This window comes from Pituophis catenifer, unplaced genomic scaffold, assembly GCF_029215685.1.
Source record: "Pituophis catenifer annectens isolate HBS135680 unplaced genomic scaffold, rPitCat1.0.hap2 SCAF_10, whole genome shotgun sequence".
Lineage (NCBI taxonomy): Eukaryota > Metazoa > Chordata > Lepidosauria > Squamata > Colubridae > Pituophis > Pituophis catenifer.
The window spans coordinates 2,379,191-2,396,185 of NW_027256890.1; the positions used below are offsets into that span (position 1 = coordinate 2,379,191).

Sequence of the window (16,995 nt, forward strand, 5' to 3'; positions counted from 1 at the left end):
GACACCTTTTGGATCGCAGGCTGAAGCAGTAGCAATCGCAATTAGACTTACCATATATACAGATTGACAGAGTTGGAAGGGTCCTTGTAGGTCATCTAGTCCACCCCCCCTCTGCCCAAGCAGACCCTACACCAATCTCCTCTTGAAAGCTCCCAGTGATGAAGCTCCCACAACTTCTGTTCCATCGGTTGATTGTTCTCACTGTCTCCTTATTTCTCCTTATTTCTAGGTTGAATCTCTCCTTGATCAGTTTCCATCCATTATTCCTTGTCTGGCCTTCTAGTAATACTGCCTAGGATTGTGTTGCCTTTTTTGGGCAGCTGCAGCTCACTGCTGGCTCATATTTAAGTGATTGACCACCAGGACTCCAAGATCCCTCTTGCAGTTTTGGGCCAGGCACCACCTATTCTATACCTGTGCATTTGGGTTTTCTTGCCCAAATGTAAAATCTTATTTTTTTTCATCATTGAGAATCATGTCCAGCTTTTTACTGGACAACCCGACTTAACTCCAATGACATTTCCTGCCCTGCAACCCCTCCCCAGCCAACTGCACTAGAATGCTGGGGCTGGTAGAGGTCTTCTAGTCCATCCTTCTGCCCAGGGCAGGAATCCTCAGAGTATCCCAGACAAATGGCTGTCTAACCTTTTCTTGGAGCCTCCATGGATGAAGCCTCCATGAGTCCAGGAGGAAGACTGTTCACTGCTGAAGAACTTCCATGGTCAGGAGATTTATTTATTTATTTATTTTATTTATTTCTATACCACCCTACTCCCGAAGGACTCAGGGCGGTGCACAGCCAAACAATAAAATACATACATACAAAATTTAAAAGTGGAATTAAAATCAAATTAAATAGTTTTGGCCCAGACAAATTAAAACCCCAATCAATTTAAAACCAATTTTAAAATTTGAATATATAAAATACTAAAAAATATTAAAAAATTAAAAATCTTTTATAAAAAAGGGAGAAAATTAGGCCAGGCCCACCTGGTGAAATAAAAAGGTCTTTAAGGCACGGCGGAAGGTGCGCAGATCCGGGATCCTCCGTATCTCTGGGGGGAGCTCGTTCCAGATAGTAGGTGCCCCCACAGAGAAGGCTCTCCCCCTGGGGCCGCCAGTCGGCATTGTTTGGCCAACAGCACCCCTCTGTACCGGCCGGTGGGAGGCTGGTAGTAGGCGGTCCCGCAAGTACCCAGGTCTTGAGCCATGGAGCGCTCTAAAGGTGGTAACCAAAACCTTGAAGCGCACCCGGAAAACCACCGGGAGCCAGTGCAGCTCGCGCAGGAGGGGTGTTACATGGGAACGCCATGTCGCTCCTATTACCACCCGTGCGGCTGCACTCTGCGCCAGTTGGAGCCTCCGGGTGCTCCTCAAGGGGAGCCCCATGTAGAGAGCGTTACAATAGTCCAGACGGGAGGTGACAAGGGCATGAGTGACTGTGCGTAACGAGTCCTGATCCAGAAAGGGATGCAACTGGTGGATCAGGCTGGGACTCGGGAGGCAGAGAATAGATGGGGGCGGGGCCAGCCAGAGGTGGTATTTACCGGTTCTCCGAACTACTCAAAATTTCCGCTACCGGTTCTCCAGAACTGGTGAGAACCTGTTGAAACCCACCTCTGGTTGGGAGGGACCTGGGAGGCCTTCTAACCCAACATGGAGTGGGACTCCTCCAAATAGCCCAGACAAATGGGCTTTCTTTGAACACCTCCAGAGATGGAGCCCTCAGGACTCTTCCTCTGCTTAGTAATTCCCAACAGCCAGGAAATTCCAACCTGAGCTTGGATAATTCTCTGAAAAGCTTCCATTACTTGCTTCTTGTCCCACCTTTGAGCACCACAGAGCATAAATTCACACACACCCCTTCAAAACTGAAAAACTAACATGTCCTCCCGGCCACCTCTTTTTTAGGCTAAACAATACTCAGTTCCTTTAACCCATTTTTCATAAGACTTAGCCTTCAAGCTTCTTCGTTGCTCTTCTCTGCTCACTTTTCCAAATCCCCTGCCTCCTTTTTGCATTGTGGTGACCGGAACTGGAGAAGATATTGTGTGAGTGTCATTCAATGAGTGTGGCATGGAGTGGTGCTCTCACTTCCTGTGATCCCATCTCTACCTGTATTTGCACTGGCTCCGTTAGCACCTGTGGCACGCTTCTGGGTCACGCAAAAATCTGTGGTCTACGAGGACACCAGATCCTTCTTGCAAAACACTACTATGGCTAAACCAGGGAGCACACCTATTTTGTACCTGGTGCATTTGGTTTTTCTTGCCAAAATGGAGAACCTTACATGTTATTAGATAGGACCCGGAGTTCATGTGTATCTAGACCTTTTGAATCTTGAGCCTGTATTCTGGTGTGGTAACAACCCTTCTTCCAGTGGTGAAATCCAAATTTTCGTACTACCAGTTCTGTGGGCTTGGTGGGCATGGCAGGGGAAGAATACTGCAAAATCTCCATTCCCACCCCACTCCAAGGGAAGGATATTCCAAAATCTCCATTCCCACCCCACTCCTGGGGGAAGGATACTGCAAAATCGCCATTCCCACCCCACTCCTGGGGGAAGGATACTGCAAAATCCCCATTCCCACCCCACTCTGGGACCAGCCAGAGGTGGTATTTGCCGGTTCTCCAAACTGCTCAAAATTTCTGCTACTGGTTCTCCAGAACCTGCTGGATTTCACCCCTGCCCTCTTCCCAAGATTTGCATCATCTACAAAGATAAGGACCCCTCTATTCCTCATCTTGGGACATTTATGGAGATGTTGAAGAGTCCTTGGCCCAAGCTGGAACCCCGGGTACCCCCTGCATCTCTCCCTCCTTTTGGACATGGTCCCCTTAAGGACCATGGGATGGCTGTAGTAGCTCAGCCCACTGCCAATCCCTCAATCGTACATTCTTCCAGTTATTCCAGGAGGCTGGGTCCACTTTTCCCCCAATTCCTTATTAAAGTCTGGGTACGCTGCATCCACAGAATTCTCTTCCTCCAGTAATCTAGCCCAGGTTCTCAAAGCAAACTACGATTTGTCTGGTGCAACTTGTTTTTAAAGAAATCCATGCTGGCTAATCCGATAATTACCTTACTTCTTTTCTAAGCCCTTGCAAACCTGCTCGATTCACTAACGAACTCTGGCTAAATAGATCACGGTTTTGCAAGAGCTGCAAACCCCCAAGAGAAGGTGTGTGTGTGAGGGGTGATCTCACCCAGAGACCAACCAGAGAGGTTCAAAGGCTGTCCTGGGAAAAGGCTCTTCTGCAACCCGGCTGTCACTCAAGCAGTTTCTGAAAAGAATTTTATTGGTACAGCCACCTTCATCCCAGAGGAGGACAAGCGGAAGAGCAAACAGGTGACAAAGGGCATCCAGAGAAGGCGATTCTGAACCTCCATCACTTGGTAGCCCAGAGTACCCAGACATGTCAAATCTGGGAGATGGCAATGGGCAGGTGCCACAAAGGTGCATGATGCTAGAGTAGCTGCTACACTCGGGGCTTCTGTTACCAGGTCCCGAGAAGCTGTGCTACCCTGGCACCGGGCAAGAGAGAACCTGGTCAGCCAGCAAGGTAGCATCCACGACTTGGTCCAACTGGGGTCTCTGTCCAAGCTGTCCCAGTGTCGAGGCAGCTGGGGAGAAATACTTAAGGGGGGCTCGGTGCGTTAAAGAGGGCCCCTGCAAACAGACGCCTCTTCAGCTCCGTCCAGAGCAGCTGCTGCTCCTCCCCTGCTCGTGCTAGAAGGCCTCGGTTCTCCTGGGCTCTCCTGGACAGGTAAGGCAGGACCTCCTTCACGGGGCCGTAGGGAACGTATTTATACACGGGGAACCCGGCTTGACCTGTAGGGAGGAGGGAACCCAGAAGTCAGTCGGTTGCACCTTCTCAACTCAGCCTCCCCCCACTCCAAATCGAAGTAACAAGCCAACTTGGTTTGGTGGTTGAAGCATCAGGCCAGAGGTTGGGAGACAGTGAGTTCTAGCCCCACGGTGGGACTCCGATGAGCCACGGTGGCGCAGTGGTTAGAGTGCAGTACTGCAGGCTACTTCTGCTGACTGCCTGCAATTTGGCAGTTCAAATCTCACCAGGCTCAAGATTGACTCAGCCTTCCATTCATCCTTCCGAGTTGGGTAAAATGAGGACCCAGATTGTTGGGGGGCAATAGGCTGACTCTGTAAAGTCATAAGTCTTTATAATTTATAAGTCTAAATGCTATTGCTATTTTCCTTCCTTCCTTCCTTCCTTCCTTCCTTCCTTCCTTCCTTCCTTCCTTCCTTCCTTCCTTCCTTCCATCCATGGTGCGCAGTGGTTAGAATGCAGTATTGCAGGCAAACTCTGCCCACTGCCAGGAGTTCAATCCTGACCAGGTCAAGGTAGACTCAGCCTTCCATCCTTCCGAGGTGGCTCAAATGAGGACCCAGATTGTTGGGGGGCAAGAAGCTGACTCTGTAAAGCACTTAGAGAGGGCTGCAAAGCCCTGTGAAGTGGTATATAAGTTTAAGTGCTAGTGCTAAGTGGGAAGGAATAAAGGAGGGAGGGAGGGAGGGAGGGAGGGAGGGAGGGAGGGAGGGAGGAAGGAAGGAAGGAAGGAAGGAAGGAAGGAAGGAAGGAAGGAAGGAAGGAAGGAAGGAAGGGCTGTAGTGGCGCAGTGGTGAGACTGTAGTATTTCAGGCTAATTCTGCCAACTGCCAGGAGTTCAATCCTGATGGGCTCAAGGTTGACTCCCTTCTTCTGAGGAGCCTTCCCTCCTTCTGGTCCTAAAAGGAGGACCCAGATTGGGGGCAATAGGCTGACTCTGTAAAGCACATAGAGAGGTCTGTAAAAGCATTGTAAAGTGGCATGTGCTACTGCTAGTCCCACCTGAGCCATGAAAGCCAACCGGCTGACCATGGGCCAGTCCCCCTCTCAGTCCAACTCGCTTCACAGGGCTCTTGTGGTGGGGGAAACAGCTCTTCACATGGCCTTCAGGATTAAAACCGGAGCCTGGCAGCATCTTTTCTGATGAATCCATCTTAGCAAAAGGAGCCAAAGAAGCTTATGCGCCTTTTAATAAAATATATCTGTCAGAATTAGGAGGCCACCAGAGGCCTCCTAATTCTTGGCTACTGTTGACGGAATTCTGCGCCTACGTGTTAAGGATTAACTCTAAAAGGGAAGATAATTGGGCCTGTTTTGCAACATAGAGTGTTTTTGAGAGGTGAAAAAGGTGTTTCTTTTGGCTCTGCAAAACTGAACACTTCTCTTTGCCCTTTTACATGAAACATCATGTGAAATCCATAGCTTTGCCTCCCCCTATTCGCATTCTGGGAAGACACACAAAGGAATTGTGTGTGTGTGTGTGGGGGGGGATGGTGGCAGCCCCTGGACCACAGTTTCCTCTGTCCCTATTCTGAAATACAGGGAGTCCTCAATTTACAACAGTTCACTTAAGTGACCAAAGTTACAATGGCACTGAAAAAAGTGACTTATGACCATTTTTCACACTTATGACCGTTGCAGCATCCCCATGGCCAGGTGATCAAAATCCGCTTGGCAACTGGCATGTACTTATGATGGCTGCAGTGTCCCGGGGGTCACATTTCTGCGACCTTCTGACAAGCAAAGTCAATGGGGAAGCCAGATTCGCTTAACAACCGTGTTGCTAACTGAACAGCTGCAGTGATTCGCTTAACAAATGCAACAAGAAAAGTAAAATGGGACAAAACTCACTTAACAAATTTCTCACTTAGCAAACAAATTCTGGGCTCAATTATGGTCATAAGTTGAGGACTACCTGTATAGGGGAGGGTTTAGTGTAGAGTCATCCTGTTTGCAACCCCTATCTAATTTTTGCAGTTCTCCAAGATCAGACACGTGCAACTTGGAGGTGGAACGAAGGAAGGTTGGAAGGAAGGGTCTTGATGAGAAGGGAAGGAAGGAAGGTGGGAGGGTCTTGATGGGAAGGAAGGAGGGAGGGAGGAAGGGATGAGAAGGGAAGGGAAGGAAGGAAGGAAGGGTCTTGATGGGAAGGAAGGAGGGAGGGAGGAAGGGAATGAAGGGATGAGAAGGGAAGGGAAGGGAAGGAAGGAAGGGTCTTGATGAGAAGGGAAGGAAGGAAGGAGGGAGGGTCTTGATGGGAAGGAAGGAGGGAGGGAGGAAGGGAAGGAAGGGATGGGAAGGGAAGGAAGGAAGGGTCTTGATGAGAAGGGAAGTAAGTAAGTAAGTGTCTTGATGAGAAGGGATGGAAGGAAGGAAGGAGTGAGGGAAGGAAGTGGGGAGGGAGGAAGGATTTTGATGAGGAAGAAAGGACAGAAGGAAGAAAGGAAAGGAAGAACAGTGGGTGAGAAGGGAAGGGAGGGAGGAAGGGAGGGTTTTGATGAGAAAAGAAAGAAGGGGAGGGAGGGAGGAAGGAGGGAAGGAAGGAAGGGTCTTGGTGAGAAGGGAAGGAAGGGTTAACAAAGAAAGGAAAAGTCCACCCTGGTTCAATGCCTGAGCTTCTTGGAATCTGAAGAATGTGGCGTTCCGATGTTCCGATCAAAAGCGCAGCCAGTGGTGCCAATGAACCCCTCTACCCACTGACCAAGAGTCACATCACGCTTCTTGAACATCTGCCTTACCAAGAGGGAAGGTGATTTGGTCACACATGCCCAGGAGCTGCCCAAAATAGATCTTGTTCTCCGAGGGGTGGATGCCAAGATCTGCCATCCTGAAGAAGAAGAAGAAGAAGAAACGATTTCAGAAGAGAACCCAACGGGCTCCAGATGTGCTCTTCCACCTGGTTCTAGAATAGCCTTCCCCAACTCCCCCTCCCCTCTTCCAGGTGTGCAGACACCATCTCGCAGAGTGTCCAGAGTCAGATGGCCATTGCTTGAGAATTCTAGGAAGGGAATTCAGGCTTCCTCAGATGGGAGAACTGCGGACGGGGGCTCTAGAGCAGGGGTCTCCAAAGTTGGCAATTTTAAGTCTGGAGGACTTCAACTCCCAGAATTCCCCAGTCAGGGTCTCCAACAGGGAATTCTGGGAGTTGAAGTCCTCCAGGCTTAAAGTTGCCAAGGTTGGAGACCCCTGCTCAAGAGATCCAACAGCAAGAGACAGATGCTGTGGCAGAAGAAATATTTAGATTAAATAAACACGATAAAAGGAGTTGCAAGATACCAGAGGGGACACGGGAAAGATTCATCCAAAAAGTTTTTGGCCTCCGTTTTTTGGGGCCGTTTTTGGGGCTTTTTTCGGCCTGTTTTTTCAGAAAAAGGCAGAAAAAAGGCCCGAAAATGGGCCACGCAGAGGCCAATAAACGGCTGGCGGGTGGGTGGGGCTTCGGCAAATATTCTGTCTATAAGACACACAGACATTTTCATCCCCTTTGGGGAGACAAAAAAGTGTGTCTTATGGTCCGAAAAATACGGTAATAAGTGTTGAAACTCTAAAAAGGGCAAGAGACGATGGATAGATATAGAATATTTTTTTTTAACATGGTGGTTATTTTAATAAGTGTTGGAAAAAAGAAGTAGAAATTGGGACAATAATATTATGTATACTGAAATATAATAGAAGATATCATAATTGCTACTACGTACACAAATGTTAGAAGTTGAAAAATTACGATTATGCATATACTTAAATGGTAATATTATTATCAGAACTGTATGCAAAGTATATCGACCCAGATAATACGCTGTTCACCAAGCACTTATGGATGTTAAAGAAAAAAACATAAATAAAATTATATATATAAAAAGATGGGTTGGTGGGCCTCACGCTGACCAGTACCTGCCAAGGGTGAACTTGACTGTGTCTTTATTGTGAGAAGCGACCATCACATTGGCCTTCCGGCTGTGTCGGACCTCCTCCAGGATGTAGTCCAGGCACCTGCAGGAAAGGTGGATGAAGGTGTCAGATGACCTCCCAGGTGTCCCTTCCCCTCTTAGAGCCTGGGGGCCCAGGACCACCTTCTCCCCACCTGTGGTACATCTCGCTTGTCTTTTCATAGGTTGGGTTGATGGGGTCCTCGTAGCCCACTTCGGCTGCCCGACTTCGTTCCTGGTCCATGTAGGCGCCTCTCACTAGCTTGGCTCCAAAATGCCACCCTTCGCGGCGCGAGAGCTCCACATCGATGGTCACGTTATCGTAGGCCTCCTGTTTGGAGGGAGAGAAGAGGAGGAAGAGGAAGAAGAGAGGAAGAGGAAGAAGAGGAGGAGGAAAAAGGAGGAGGAGGAGGAAGTAAAAGAGGAAGAGGAGGAAGAAGAGGAGGAGGAAGAGGAGAAGTGCAAGTGGAAGAAGGAGGAGGAAGAAGTAGAAGAGGAGGAGGAAGAGGAGGAGGAAGAAGTAGAAGAGGAGGAGGAAGAGGAGGAGGAAAAAGTGGAGGAGGAGGAGGAGGAGGAAGAAGTGCAAGTGGAAGAAGGAGGAGGAAGAAGTAGAAGAGGAGAAGGAGGAGGAAGAGGAGGAGGAAGAAGTGGAAGAGGAGGAGGAAGAGGAGGAGGAAAAAGTGGAAGAGGAAGAGGAAGAAGTAAAAGAGGAAGAGGAGGAAGAAGAGGAGGAAGAGGAGAAGTGCAAGTGGAAGAAGGAGGAGGAAGAAGTAGAAGAGGAGGAGGAGGAGGAAGAGGAGGAGGAAGAAGTGGAAGAGGAGGAGGAAGAGGAGGAGGAAAAAGTGGAGGAGGAGGAAGAGGAGGAGGAGGAGGAAGAAGTGGAAGAGGAGGAGGAGGAAGAAGAGGAGGAAGGAGGAGGAAGAGGAGGATGCAGTGGCTGAGAATCTGCTGGGCCAGGAAAGTGCCTTCAAATGTACTTTGAAGGTTTCCAAGGCCAAACAGGATTCTCCTGGCAGTTATAATCCAAAGTCCTTGAGATCCTTTGTAAAAATTAACTAAATTTTATATTAGTGGATGAAGGTCCTCTCCACGCTGCTCTATTCCAGCATCATCTACTTAGCCCAATATTTGGTGGTGAGGGGTAACCAGGAAAGGCCTTTTAACAGATCATAAAGGATGAGTGATCTTTATATTCTGCAGATCCCAATGAACATTTCAATATGTTCAGTATTGATGTGTTCATTCAACACTTCAAGGAGAGAAGCAACTGAGGACTAAGGAGGAATTTCCTGACAGTGAGGACAATTAATCGGTGGAACAACTTGCCTGCAGAAGTTGTGAATGCTCCAACACTGGAAGTTTTAAAGAAAATGTTGGACAACCATTTGTCTGAAGTGGTGTAGGGTTTCCTGCCTAAGCAGGGGGTTGGACTAGAAGACCTCCAAGGTCCCTTCCAACTCTAGTTATTCTGTATTCTAAATATGATCTGATTTAGGATTGTTTAGTAAAAAAAAAACCCCCAGAATTCCTTATAAATAAATTCAATCTTCAATATATCTCGAATCTTTTTTCCTCCAGTATTCCTGTCATCCATTAGTGCCACCTGTCTGCTTCAGCTGTTTTGGCCAGTGTGTGTGTGTGTGTGGGCAGGTTGGCGACTGTTTTGGGCTCGTAAGTAAGTCAGGTCGGACCTGATCAAAACTTGGGTAGGAGACCACCAGGAAATCTCACCTTCAGGTAGCACTGGTACGTGTTGAAGATGGCCGGCCTCTCCTGGTTGAATCGGCGTTGCATCTCCAGGGTGAGGCGGCTGATGGCTGGCTGGAAGTAGGTCTGTTCTGCGTCCACCATCAACCTCACACCCACCCCGACAGCTTTCTTAAAAGGAAGAGTAAAAAAGGACGACGAACACTTAAATCACCTGAATAGGAGCCAGCCGTGTGCAACTGCAGCCAAAAAACGCAAATACAATCCTTGGTTGTATAAACAGAGACAAAGAATCAAAATGACTTGGAGTATTAGTACCGCTTTATAAATCTTTAGTAAGGCTCCACCTGGAATACGGCATCCAGTTTTGGTCACCACATTACAAAAAACGATGTTGAGACTTTGGAAAAAGTGCAGAGAAGAGCAACTGAGATGATTAAAGGCCTGGAGGCTAAAAACATACGAAGCAGGATTTGGGTCTGGCTAACCCAGAGGAGAGAAGGACTTGAGGAGGATGGGACATGACAGCAGTATTCCAGTATTTGAGTATCTGCCCCAAAGAAGAGGGGGGTCAACCTATTTCCCAAAGTACCAGAAGGCAAGAGAAGAATCAATCAATGGAAACTAACCAAGCAACCTAGAACTAAGGAGAAGCTTCCTAACAGTGAGGACAATTAACCAGTGGAACAGAAGTTGCCTTGAGAAGTTGTGGGAGCTTCATCACTGGAGGTTTTTAAGAAAATACTGGATGGCCACATGTCTGAAATGCTATAGGGCAGGGGTGTCAAACTCTATTTCATTGAGGGGTGCATCACGGTTGTGTTTGACCTCGGGGGGGGGTGCAGGGTGAGTATGGCCAGGGTGGGCGTGGCCAGCATGACATCACTCATGTCAGTGGGCGCCTGTGGTGGCCCGTTTTCGGCTGGGACGGCCTCCTGCAACCCTCTGCCAGCGAAAAAGTAGCGCAGGAGGGCTGCGTGTGGCCCTCACAAGCTCTGTTTTTGCTGGCAGAGGCACTGCAGGCCGGTCCTTCACTATTTCCAGGGCGGCCCTGCGGGCCAGAACTAAGCACCCCGCAGGCCAGATCCAGACCCCGGGCCTTGAGTTTGACACCCCTAGTATAGAGTCTCCTGCTTGAGGAGGGGGCTGGACTAGAAGACCTCCAAGGTCCCGTCCTTCCAACTGTAGCCTGATTAACAAGTGTGCCCACTGAATGCGCTACCTAAAAACCAATACTTTGACAAAGCACTTAATACCAATCAAGATTGGCCCATACTTTGAATGCTCTTGGGAACTCTTGGGAAACAGGGGATTTCTTTTCCTCGTTTTGCTCTGGGGTTTCTCCCCCCGTTTGCTCCATGAGCCACCCTCCAAGTGGCTTGCAGCCTTTGCTGCTGGCTTCTGTGGGACCGAAGCAAAACCACTGGGCCGCTTGCATTGAAGGCAAAAGCAGCAATCAACCTGATCCAGCAGGGACAAGAGGGAGGAGGGGGAGGGGAGGGGGAGCTGCAAAAGCAGAGGAAGGCCCCCCATTCCCCTCCAGGTTGCTCCCAGAAGTTGCTCCGGGGAGAACCACAACCTTGGTTCCAAGCCGGGGATTTGCCTCCCCTCTGCGACCCCGTAAGACAGGGGTGTCATTGATTTCATTGAGGACCACATTAGGGTTGTGTTTGACCTTGGGGGGGCTGGGGTGGGTGTGGCCAGCTCGATGTCACTTGTGTCGGGGGCACCTGTGGCCCGGGCGGGAGTGGGGGGTTCCTTCCATCCGTCCTCCTGAGCTCGGTAAAATTAGGACCCAGATTGTTGGGGCCAAGAGGTTGATTCTGGAAATCGCTTAGAAAGGACTTTCAAGCACCATGAAGCAGTATATAAGTCTAAGGGCCTTTTCTTTCTTTTTCTTTCTTTCTTTCTTTCTTTCTTTCTTTCTTTCTTTCTTTCTTTCTTTCTTTCTTTCTTTCTTTCTCTCCTTCCTTCCTTCCTTCCTTCCTTTTCTCTCTCTCTCTCTCTCTCCCTTCCTTCCTCCCTCCCTTCCTTCCTTCCTTCCTTCCTTTCCTTCCTTCCTCCCCCCTCCCTCCCTCTTCTTTTTCCTTCCCTCTTCATTCTCCTTTCTTCTTCCTTCTCCTCTTTCCTTCTTTTTCCTTTCTTGCTCTCTTCCCATCTTCCCATCTTTTTCTTTTTCTTTGTCTTTCCCTTTCTCCTTTCCTGTCCCCCTGGACCCTGTTTTCACTGGCAGAGGGCTGCAGGAGGCCGTCACAGCTGAAAACAGAGCCCGGGAGGGCCGTTTTCACGGGTAGAGGCACTGTGGGCCGGTCCTTCACCGTTTTCAGGGCGGCCCTCGTGGGCCAGATCTAAGCACCCCATGGCCGGATTCGGCCCATGGGCCTTGAGTTTGACACCCTTGCTGTAGGAGATGCTTTGAACAGCTTGTCTGCTGTTGCTCCATTGATCCCCAAAGCAGAAATGGGGGTGGGGGTCTCACCTTGGCCAGGACGTCCATGCGCTGCAACATGCGCTTCATCTGCCTCTCCTCTTCCTGGGTGAAGCGAGAGAGGAGCGGCTCAAGCTGGCCTGTCTGAGAGGGTTGAGAGATGAGATTAGAAAGTATTTCTAGACATAAAAATGGAGCTTGAGGACATTCTTCATTGGAATAGTTCTGGGTTTTTGGTGAAGGGAATTGCTGGGGAATATTAATAAACCCACTAGCCCATGTGCATGTGAGCAAGTGGGACAGCACACGCTCTGCATGCAAACATCCGAACTGCTTTGATGGGTCCACCTGATTTGCTCAAATCTAGTCTCCAGGTCTAATTTTTGCACAGCTATAACGAAAACCACGCTCGGCCTTAAAGAGCCTGCCGTGACCTTGAAGCCCAGAGATCAGGGGTGGGATTGAGCCAGTTCCGACCGGTTCAGGCGAACTGGATATTAATTTTAATCTGGTTCGGCGAACCGGTTGTTCCAAGGACTGGCTGACCACGCCCACCCCACCACGTCCCTCCCAGGAGTCTCCACGTGGCCTGTTTTGGATGCCAGGTAAGTGCAGGGCACACGCAGAGGCTTTGGGAGGGCGAAAAACGGGCCTACTGGAAGTCTGGAAATGAGCCCATTTCCGGCCTCTGGAGGGCCTCCGATGCCCAGGGAGGCCGTTTTTGCCCTCCTGTAGGCTACAGGAAAGCCTCTGGAGCCTGGGGAGGGCGAAAACCGGGCCTACGGGAAGTCTGGAAACAGGACCATTTCCAGCCTCCGGAGGGCCTCCGGTGCCCCGGGGAGGCCCTTTTTGCCCTCCTGGAGGCTCCAGGAAAGCCTCTGGAGCCTGGGGAGGGCGAAAACCGGGCCTACTGGAAATACTGGATGTGGGCCCATTTCTGGACTCCAGAGGGCACACGAAGCGAACTGGTTGTTACAACCGGTGAATCCCACCACTGCCAGAGATGGATGGTGGGCTGGCTCCCCAGGAGACCCTGTTCTCCCTGCCCTACCCCAATGGCCAACACACGTTGCATCTGTCCAAGCCACTGAGAGATCAGCAAATGTGGCTCGTCTCCCAATAAAATAGGCTTGTCGTTGTAACAGTGGCTCTGAATGGGGGTGGTGGTAGTGGGTGGTGGTGGGGAGGAGGAGGGCGAAGGGAGGAAGGAGCCACAGATGCTCCCAACTGCCAGTCAAAGACCTTCCTGGTCCTTTATCTTTTCTGTCCATTATTTTCTTCCAGCAGAAGTTGAAGCAGCCATTCCTGACATATTTAAAAGCTGGCCCAGGGATGGCTTTTCTGCAGCCGGTTCAGAACACAGGAAGTGAAGGCTCCACCCTGCTCCTTGCTCAGCTGCAGAGGGGAGATTACAAGCGTGCCACGAGTGGCTTGATACGAGATGGGCAGCGTTATCAATTTAGTGAATAAAATTTAAAAATAAACAAATCACCACTCCTACTGCATGCTGCGAACGTGCCTCACAGATCTTGTGAAGTGAATGGACGTTCCTATGCAGATGTTTGCAGCCCTGACATTTACTGGGGGCAGTGGGGGGGGGGGAGGGGCAACAACTCACTGAGGACTAGCAACTTTAGACAAACAACACATCATTCTCTGACTGAATCCTTGAACTGAAGGCAGGGGAAAAAAAAAAACGTGCAGCCTTTCTATATTTGGGGGGGAGGGGGGATTTTAAAACTGCAGCTCCCTAAAGCCAGCGTTTCTCAACCGTGGCAACTTCAAAAGGCTATGCTGGCTGAAGAATTCTGGGAATTGAAGTCCAGACACCTTAAAGTTGCCACTGTCCTAAACCAAGAAATGCGTGGTCCAAATGTCGATCCAGAAGTCTCCTAAAAGTGCTACATTCCCCCACCTCTCCATCACAGCCCAGAACTTCCTCGCTGTTGTGGCCCACCAGCGGCCTGTGCAGCTGGTAGCTGATTCCGACAGCGAGGAGGCTGGTGTGGTGATGCACTAGCAGCCTGTGCAGCTGGTACCCGAGTCAGACATTGAGGAGGCTGGAGAAGATGTGGTGCCAGAGGCGGGGATTCAGCCAGGGCCTTCAGAACCTCCAGAAGCTCCTTTAAGTGAAGAGGATGAAGAGGAGGAGCCTCTTCTCGATGCACAGGCGTGCAGAGCTGCCAAAAGGCAGGAGTGGCTCCTCAGGAGGAGGTCTCCTTGAGAGTAAGGCTTGGGGCTAATTGGCCACTCCCTTAGCCTATTTAAGGAATGATGACGACTGAGGCAATTTGCAGAAAACAACTTCGTTCATATTCTTTCACGTATTGACTCCAGCAATGTCTGATCGGCTCTTGCTTCTCTCTTATCATTTTTCCTGCAAATTGCTTCTGGGCATTCTGCCAACCACAGTAAGCTTACGGTTATCTGAAAGACTGTACCTCAGAATTGAGTTATTATTTCTTGGACTCTTGTCGGCTGTTAATGAAGTTAAATTAACAGCCCTTGTTCAGAAAAGACTGATTTAAACTGTACTTGTGTTTGAACAACTACTAAGAAAGCTCATTAGTAGTCCTTAATTAGTAAACGAAGGTTTGTACGGACTTTGTGTGTGCTGCGTTCTTTGCGGTCTGTAGCTGGGGCAGAACACTCGCAGGTCTGGTGTGTTTACCTTCAGGTTTGGAACAAGCAGGAGTTTGGAAATCTCCATCCGGCCATCGATCAAACTATTCCAGTCCAGCAAGTCCACCGTTCTGAGAAAAGATATTGATGACAAGCTCTGTTGAGTGGAGGGGGTGGAGAACAGCAGCCCACCCATCCCAATTTTTATCTGGAGGAACTGGGGCTGGCTAGATGTGTCAGAGATTTTAGGAACCGATGCTGATTTTTGCAGCTCCCATAATCTCTCCTGCCTCCCATCTCTGCTTCCTGCAACACCACCCAGCATCCTTTCATAAAAACGCTCAGCTTCACATGTTAATTGCCCAGACGTCCATTTCTACAGGAAAAGGAAAGTATCTAAAGAGTATTTGTCTCATGGAATAAGAAGAGAAAGTAAGAACATCCTGGGAACTGCATTAACCAGCAACAGAATCATAGAATAACAGGGCTGGATGGGACTTTGGAGGTCTTCTACTTCACCGTCATGCCCAGGTAGGAGACCTTATTCCATCTAGGACAAATGGTTATCCTGAGCTGCACTTACCCCGTCAGGCCCAATTTCTCGCCCGTGAACCACTGGTGGCTCTCGGCTTTGGTGGCAATCCCCAGGTTGGCCAAGGCCTCCTGCCAGAACCAAAAACAGCCCCTTCAGTCCTACAGGTCCCGGTCTTATTCTGTTTTTTGTTTGTTTGTTTGTTTCAAGTTTTTTTTATTTTGTTTTATATATATGTAACAATGCGTGAACAGTGTGGCACCTGGATGTCATACCTTCTAATACAAATAAAACTAGTAGAATTAATCATAGTTATTACTTTCCACCAACTTATATATTTCTAATAATAACACACATTTATACCGTGTTTCCCTGAAAATAAGACTGGGTCTTATATTAATTTTTGCTCCAAAAGAAGCATTAGGGCTTATTTTCTGCTTAGGTCTTATTTTTGGGGAAAATACAGTACTAAATGCATCCATCTGGCTGGCTGACAATCTTAACTAGGGCTTATTTTGGGGGGTAGGGCTTGTAATTACGAGCATCCTGAAAAATCATTTTCCAGTTGGGTTCTTATTTTTTGGGAAACAGGGTATTAAGTTGTAGTCTGTCATTATTCAATTATTCCATGTTTTCTCTTGTTATTGCTCAGGTCTTATTCTTGAAGTGGGTCTCGTGCCAAGCACGAATCAGGTTAGGGATGGAAACAGGCCAGCATTTTGAGATCAAGGTTTCCCAATACCGACATGCCTTGTTCAGATCTCATCAACGGAAACATCTGAATGCTGGAATGAACCATTCTGACTTCATCAGAATTGGTTCCATTGTTTTAGTGGACAGTTCAGACTGTTTTTTTGGCCTGGGAATGGAGCTTTCTGACCACCAGTGAACCCTGTAAAGCAAGGGTGTCAAACTCAATTTCATTGAAGGTTACATCAGGGTTGTGTTTGACCTCGGAGGGCCAGGGTGGGTGTGGCCAGCTCGATGTCACTCGTGTTGGGGGCTCCTATGGTGACCAAGTGCTAAGGCAGGACTTCCCTCAGACCCTTCCTCACATTATAATCCCCTTCCTTCCTTCCTTCCCTTCTTTCCTTATTTTTCCTTCCTTGTCCTTTTCCCATCTTCCCATCTTTTTCTTTTTCTTTTTCTTTTTCTCTCTTTCTCCTTTCTTGTCCCTTCTTGGATGCTCAAATGCAAAAGGGGAAACATTTCTCCTCTTCTTTTGTATTTAGTTTGTTTTGATAGCCCTCTGCCAGTGAAGATGGAGCTCGTGGGGAGCCACACACGGCCCCTCTGGGCCCCGTTTTCAGCCACGATGGCCTCTTGCAGCCCTCTGCCAGCAAAAATGGAGCTCGGGGGCAACACGCGCCCCCCCGGGCCCTGTTTTTGGCCACGACGGCCTCCTGAAGCCCTCTGACAGTGAAAATGGAGCTTGGGGGGCTGCGTGTGGCTCCCTGGGCCTCGTTTTCCCTGGCAGAGGCACCTCAGGCCAGTCCTTTGCTGTTTCCAGAGCAGCTCCACGGGCCAGATCTAGGCACTCCGTGTGTGCCAAATGTCACGCAGGCCTTGAGTTTGACACCCCTGCTGTAAGAGCCACATCAAGGTCAGAAATTCGGACCTTGGTGTATTTTGTACCATCTCCATTTACGGACATGGGCATCTACCCAGCTCTCACCCGCCAGCCAACAGAGTCCAAGCTAGGAGCTGTGGGAAATAAAGCTCAAAAAAAAGGAGCATCAGATAGTGAGTGAAAAGAAGGGGGGGTGAATGGAGCAGCCTGGGGCCTTAGAGCCACAGGCAGCCTTTGCAAAATCTTCCCCTCCTGGCAGCCCAGCAGAAGAAAAGAGACAAAACGGGGTGAGACAAAATAGGAGAGGAAAAGGGGACGGAAAATGTTTGCAGGTTAACAATCTCTATGTTTCAAGACTTCAGTT

At 49.1% G+C, this 16,995-nt stretch overlaps 1 protein-coding gene across 1 annotated transcript in view; it reads right to left on the minus strand.

Annotated features, from left to right (window-relative positions):
* Positions 1-3,279: 3,279 nt before the first annotated feature.
* The window catches only part of PRODH (proline dehydrogenase 1), a 31,608-nt gene continuing 17,892 nt past the window's right edge, over positions 3,280-16,995 (minus strand). The window contains exons 7-14 of the mRNA XM_070951294.1: positions 15,113-15,192; positions 14,579-14,660; positions 11,959-12,051; positions 9,504-9,650; positions 7,928-8,103; positions 7,738-7,836; positions 6,585-6,673; positions 3,280-3,830 (exon numbers count right to left, since the gene is read on the minus strand). Coding sequence (XP_070807395.1) covers positions 3,637-3,830; positions 6,585-6,673; positions 7,738-7,836; positions 7,928-8,103; positions 9,504-9,650; positions 11,959-12,051; positions 14,579-14,660; positions 15,113-15,192 — 960 coding nt within the window. The 3' untranslated portion in view covers positions 3,280-3,636. The remainder of the gene's footprint in view (positions 3,831-6,584; positions 6,674-7,737; positions 7,837-7,927; positions 8,104-9,503; positions 9,651-11,958; positions 12,052-14,578; positions 14,661-15,112; positions 15,193-16,995) is intronic.